The 7,101-nt window shown below is 37.4% G+C and overlaps 2 gene segments (V, D, J or C); both read right to left on the bottom strand.

The window, feature by feature from the left end:
* Window positions 1-2,306: 2,306 nt before the first annotated feature.
* LOC124397175 lies at window positions 2,307-3,853 on the bottom strand. The segment is given in 2 exon segments: window positions 2,307-3,239; window positions 3,331-3,853. Coding segments are annotated over 2 exon segments (582 nt in total).
* Window positions 3,854-6,425: 2,572 nt separating this feature from the next.
* On the bottom strand, window positions 6,426-7,017 carry LOC124397178. The segment is given in 2 exon segments: window positions 6,426-6,805; window positions 6,899-7,017. Coding segments are annotated over 2 exon segments (408 nt in total).
* Window positions 7,018-7,101: the final 84 nt, after the last annotated feature.

Genomic DNA, 7,101 nt, shown 5'->3' with positions numbered 1-7,101 from the left:
GTGGATGACGAGTGCAGCAATACACAGCTGTGACTTCATTCTGCATGTTCTGTCCTGTTAATGTTACTGTGTTGCTGGACGTGTCTCTGGTGTCTAAGTGTTACCATTTAACAAACTGTATCTCTCAACCAACTCCAGAGTTTTTCCTGCAGGTTGTCGTATCCAGTCTGATCTAAATCTTTGTTGAAAATTATTCATGTGACTTAAATTATCTATTATGAGAGTCTTAATAAGGAAATATTGTAGATCACAGCTCTCTAATATTTAACAAACTGTATCTCTCAACCAACTCCAGAGTTTTTCCTGCAGGTTGTCGGATCCAAGCCATCCAGTAGCTACCAAAGTTAAATCCAGAAGCTGTGCAGATCAGTTTATGAGACTGATCAGGTTTGATGATCACTGAATCAGACTCGATCAGTGTCTGACTGCAGCAATCTGAAATACAACAATACACAAATTAAATTGTTAGAAAAAGTATGAAAAAACATCAAAATGCTTTTCTATATGAAATAAATAATAATACTAACATTGAATGAACATTGCTAAAGTAAAGAAACTCAAAACTGTGCCTAGACCCATCTCAATAAAGGAAGGAATTACTGTTGCTGGAAATGAACACAAACTGCTGCTGTGTTTTCAAACTGAATGTTTCAGCATAAATGGTTTAAAGGCAGGATTTGGTTTGCATGACACGCCCACTAAAGATGTAAAAAAACTAAATCACAGAGGCATAGACATGAAGAGAGAATGCTTACAGTACGTTCCACATTCTCACATCATGAACTGCTATTTGTGTAGACATTTGCTAGCAGGTCAAAATACTCCTGCTGTCTTTATTACAGTGTGTTACACAAAAACATGATGTTTCCTTGTTCTGGAAAGTTTTCAGTGAAAGTCAGAGCAGCTATTGTACAAACTGGATCCGACATGCTACAGGAAAAGCGATGCAGTGTATTGGACACATTTGTAGTGGAGGAGGCACAGGGAGCACAGATTCACTGAAAAACAGGTTCAGTATCACTCAGGACACGTCCAGTAACACGGTGACTCTCAATGGTCAGAATGTGCAGATGGAAGACACAGCTGTGTATTATTGTGTGCGATACAAAAACACAGTGATGTGCATAACCAGAGTTACTGTACAAACACCATTTCAGACCATCTTTCTAGCTTTCATCATTTTTGTATTGTAAAGAAAGTACATCATAACGTTCACTTCCATTCATATATTAATTTGCTCAGTAATTTAACTTACTGTAGATCTATAATGTAAAATGGGACATGAAGAAATTAAGATTATTAATGATTATTAAAATATCTAAGTGCTGAGGGAATATGTACAGATCATAAGGACAGGCTTTTCTAAGTTTTTGTGCAGTTCTGCAGCCTGAAAGCAGAAATAACTAATCAGATATGGACTGTCTACATATTCATGATGCTCCTGCACTGCAGATTTATTATTCCATTTAAATTAAGGAGCATGTTGGGAGCTGGCCATTGTGCAGAACTGGTACTGTATGTGTTTGGATATACTACACACATTTTATCTAGATTTTCTGTAAAATAAAACCAGAGTTTTAAAACATTATGAGCACAGATCACTCAGGATTTAGGTTATTGTTCATAAATGAACACGACACAATCACACCATACTGGTTGATATTTGTTTTTCTGCTTTTGCTGATGAACAGTTTTCTGTACAGGATGTTTTGGTACAGGGGTGTTGTTGATGTGTCTCACTGTGGATGACGAGTGCAGCAATACACAGCTGTGACTTCATTCTGCATGTTCTGTCCTGTTAATGTTACTGTGTTGCTGGACGTGTCTCTGGTGTCTAAGTGTTACCATTTAACAAACTGTATCTCTCCAACCAACTCCAGAGTTTTTCCTGCAGGTTGTCGTATCCAGTCTGATCTAAATCTTTGTTGAAAATTATTCATGTGACTTAAATTATCTATTATGAGAGTCTTAATAAGGAAATATTGTAGATCACAGCTCTCTAATATTTAACAGAGGATAGGTTTTAAAAATGTTTTCACCAGATGAAATACATCAGTTGAAGTTTTGTCCAGTGTTTTTTCATATTCATAAAAACTCACTGTGGACACAGACACTGATCAGTAACAGGAATAAGGACTGTGAGATTTTGATGTTGAATGTTAATGAGACTCGACTGCTCCACTCAGCTCAGCTGCACATAAATACTGCATGGACACACACTTGCATCAAGACGTCGTCCTCGTGAAAGAAAAGTGAACAAATATATTTCTCAGGCATTATGAGGTACAGCACATGTACAATAGTTTATTGAAACTGCTTCCTTACTTTACTTTGTTCTTCTATTAATAAATTACATGAGAATGACATGTACTCGCTGATGGTGTTTTATATGACTTCAAAACTGAAAAGCAAAAATTATATAACACTAAGGAGAAACACAGTACAACAGCGCCCCCTATCGTTCCATATTGTGTTCACATGTGGACTAAACTGTTTCATTTACAGTCCAGTGTTTAGATTAATTTAATTTGAGGTTTCAAAATAATCCAAGTAAAAAAAAATCAGCAAGTTACACATAATGATAACTTCTTCATCCTGTCAAACAATTGATGGAGATGGAGGTGAAGAAGAATCCTGGTGAAGAAGTAATCAGATATGGACTGTCAAATAATACTGCTAATCCATGATACTCCTGCACTGCAGTTACTATAGCATTTAAATTAAGGAGTATGTTGAGAGTTGGCACTTGTGCTTGGATATAGTTCATCAGATTTAATAAATGATGAGCAGTATTCATTTAGGACTTGTGTCATGTTGATTCATCAACAGTGGACACAACACACCAAAATGATAAAATGCTGTATTTCTGCTTTTCCTGAAACAGTTTTCTGTACAGGATGTTTTTGTACAGGGATGTTGGTGATGTGTCTCACTGTGGGGGTAACGAGCACAGTAATACACAGCTGTGTCTTCAGTCTGCATGTTCTGTCCTCGAATTGTTATTGTGTTAGTAGACGTGTCTCTGGAGAAACTGAACTTATTTTTCAGTTTGTCACTGTAAGCTGTGCTCCCACCAGTAGTGATGTATCCAATCCATTCCAGAGTTTTTCCTGCAGGTTGTCGGATCCAAGCTGAATGATGGCTTGTAACTGAATATGAAACTTTGCAGTTGATGGAGAGACTCTGGCCTGGCTGGACTGTCATGGAAGCAGGCTGAGTCAGTTCCACACCATGCACATCTGTGGAGGAAACATATGGTTATATCTCATATCTTTATACTAGACATTTATGGTTCTTAAAGTAAATGAATGAATTGGATAAAACACTCACAGGAAGCAGCTGCCAGCAGGAGCAGTAGAGATGTAGAGAACATGGTGGCCGTTGTTTGCACTGGGGTCTTCTCTGTTCTCCAAGGTTTAACAGAGTTTGACCGTTGCATCACATAAATAGAGTGATGTTTAGCCATGATGCTTGTATTTGCATATCTGCTGATGATGGGAGGAGAACATATGTAAAATATTTAAATCATGAGGAGAAGATTCATCTTATGGAAGATCAAATTTTCTCTATGAAGGGGATCTTCTATCTAAATGCAATGACTTGCTTATAAATAACTGTACAAGCAGGTTTTTATAAACATAAGATGAAGGTTTGGGAAAGGATTTGAGTGGATGTTGTCCAATTTTAAATTGTGTCTCATATATATTGTTTTGCTTCTTTTTAATTTCTTATTCAGTCTTTTCTCCACTTTTTTCAGTTCTTTCTATTCAGTTTTTTTACTTTTTAATATTATCTTCCATTTCTATTCACTTCACTTCACTTCTAACCCCAGGCAAATCCATGAAATACCCTACCAGTCACCCCTCTACAAAGGTATAATGAGGTGCCTCCAATACAGTTCTTAAGTATCGTACCTGACAGGTGCAGCCAATCCAGATTAATGAGCCTGAAGAAGTCTGGGTAATTGAGTTGTTTCTGCATTCCCTCCCTCTGTTCTGTCTTTGCCCTCTAAAACAAAAACAAAAATTTATATTCTGACATATCTTTAAGAAGTTTGTGTCTATCTGCACAAACTCATGTGGCACTGTGCTTCTCTGGCATCTGAATGAAATAAATAAACATTAGTTTGGAACAGCAGGTGGCAATTTTATTCACACTGTGTGAATCTTTGTGGATCCACCTCATGACAACAAATAATTTCATGTTATGGTCAAAGATGAAATGTGAATTTTTTTATCTTTGAATTACAGAGTGCTGCTAGCTCATTTACAGCAGGCGTCCCTGGGGACAAGTGTACTGCAGAGAGATGAAAATGAACAGGGATGTTTTTGTACAGCGCTGCAGGGAGTTTGTAGTGCTGTGTCTCTTGCACAGTAATATACAGCCGTGTCCTCAGGCTGAAAGTTTTGTCCTCTTAAATAAACTGTACTGATGGATTTGTCCTGGGTGAAACTGATCTTGTTTTTTATTGTATCTTTGAGATTAGTGCTACCACCATCACACAGATATCCGAGCCATTCCAGAGTTTTCCCAGCAGGTTGTCGTATCCAGTGAATGCAGTAGCTTGACACTGAGACCTTACAAGAGATAGAGAACGACTCTCCAGGTTTCACAAGTTCAGAGGCTGGCTGAGTGAGCTCCACACCTCCAACACCACCTGAGAATAACAACAATAAACATAATTAAATATCATCAAATCATTTTCATATCTAGCTATTAGATGTAACTTATTCAGTCAACATAAAGACTTACAGAATGCAGCTGTTAGCAGCAGCAGCACTGAGGAGAGCATCTTTGTTTGGTTTTCAACTGAAGTGAAATAAACTGCTCAGCTGCTGTCCTCCTCACCACACACACTCACACACACAGACCTCCCTAATGTAAGGGTGATGAGAGGAAGATTTGCATGAAATACATGATCAACTGCTACATGACATATAACAGCAGCTCAGACAGTCGTTACAGCTCTGAGGTTTACAGAGAATCTCGTTCCAATACGTTATCATTTCTATACAATGTACACATGGAGTTATATACTGTACACACCATGTATATTGTGTATCATTGGTGATAAAGTGAGGAATTGTGTCAGGAGAAGGGATGTAAGGATGGAAAGACATTATTTGGATTGAACAGAATGTGTATAGAAATCTTGAATGGAATCTGATGGAGACTAGAAGTGTGAATTAGGACTGGGATGTGTATTAGTTTGCTGCTTAATTAACTTTTAGATCTCCAGTTCACACTCCATACTCACACTGCTGCTATTTCTACCTCTGAACTTTTTCCATTGTTTTAGGATAACAATACAATCAATCATCATGAACACAAGAAATATATTCTTATTGACGAAATCTAAAGGAGTCTCAGGTTCCTTGTGTTAACATTAGAACAAAGATGTACTTCTGAGTGATCCTCAGCACCATAACCAAGCTCTTTGACTCAAATGTGTTGCATGAGCTTTGCTCCTGTTTCTCCAGGTTTTTACTGCACTGTGGTTTGTAACGACTCATGACTTTCACATTTTACACCTGCTTAAGAAATGAAAATATTCAGTGAATCAGTTTTAATACAAAACATACAGATAAAATAGAAAATCCCAGTTTTGAGTTGAGAACTCACTGCTGAAGCTGATCAGTAGCAGGAATAAGGAGAGTGAGATCTTCATGGTGAGTGATGATGAGATTCGACTGCTCCACTCAGCTCAGCTGCACATAAATACTGCATGGACACACATTTGCATCATGATTTCATACTGTAAACAAGTGATTTTGAGAGGAATAAAGGCATTATGAGGTAAAGCACATGTACAAGAGTTTAGAGAAATCACTTTATTTTGTTCTTTTATTAAGGAATATGATAACAGAGAGGAGTAATGCTGCACTTGATGGTGCTTTATATGCCTTCAATACTGAAAAGCAGTAATGATATAATATGGAGCAACAAGGTACAACAGCGCCTCCTATTGTTTCATAATGTGTTTACATGTGGACTAAACTGATTTACAGTTCAAATTAAGTGTTCAAATTAAATGAATCTAAGTTTTCAGAATAATTAAAGTGTAAAAATGAACACGTTACACATAACAATAAACTCTTTATTCTGTCAAACACCTGATTGAGGTTCAGGTAAAAAAGAAATCAGGTAAGAAGGAAGCAAATTTGCACTGTTTAAATTATTTATTTATAATGCTCTTAAACTGCAGAGATATTATTGTATTTAAATTAAGGAGCATGTTGGGAGTTCGCACTTGTGCAGGACTGGTACTGTATGTGCTTGGATAAAGTTCACACAATTTATCTAAATTTTACTGTAAAATAAAACAACAACACAAAGATTTAAAACATGATGAGCACTGTTCATGTAGGACTTTGACCAATGTTCATGATGAAACATGACATCACACACCAAACTGGTAAAATGTTGCATTTCTTCTTTTGCTAATAAACAGTTTTCTGTACGGGAAGTTTTTGTACAGGGATGTTGGTGACGTGTCTCACTGTGGGGTGACGAGCGCAGTAATACACAGCTGTGTCTTCAGTCTGCATGTTCTGTCCTCGAATTGTTATGGTGTTAGTAGACGTGTCTCTGGAGATGCTGAACTTATTTTTCAGTTTGTCACTGTAGTCTGTGCTCCCACCAGTATAAATGATTCCAATCCACTCCAGAGTTTTTCCTGCAGGTTGTCGGATCCAAGCTGTACGATAGCTCGTAACTGAATATGAAACCTTGCAGTTGATGGAGAGACTCTGGCCTGGCTGGACTGTCATGGAAGCAGGCTGAGTCAGTTCCTCACCATGCACATCTGTGGAGGAAAACACATGGTGATATCTCACACAATATACAGTACACATTTATTGTTCTTGTAGTAAATGAATGAATTGGATAAAACACTCACAGGAAGCAGCTGCCAGCAGGAGCAGTAGAGATGTAGAGAACATGGTGTGTGATGTTTGTACTGGGGCCTTCTCTGTTCTCCAAAGTTTAACAGAGTTTAACCTTCACATCACATAAATAGAGTGATGTCCAGAACTGACTCTTAAATTTGCATATTTGCTGATGGTGGGAGGGAAACATATTTAAAACATATTTAAATCATAA

This window comes from Silurus meridionalis, chromosome 14 (genome assembly GCF_014805685.1).
Source record: "Silurus meridionalis isolate SWU-2019-XX chromosome 14, ASM1480568v1, whole genome shotgun sequence".
Classification (NCBI taxonomy): domain Eukaryota; kingdom Metazoa; phylum Chordata; class Actinopteri; order Siluriformes; family Siluridae; genus Silurus; species Silurus meridionalis.
This window is presented reverse-complemented; position numbering and strand designations above follow the sequence as displayed.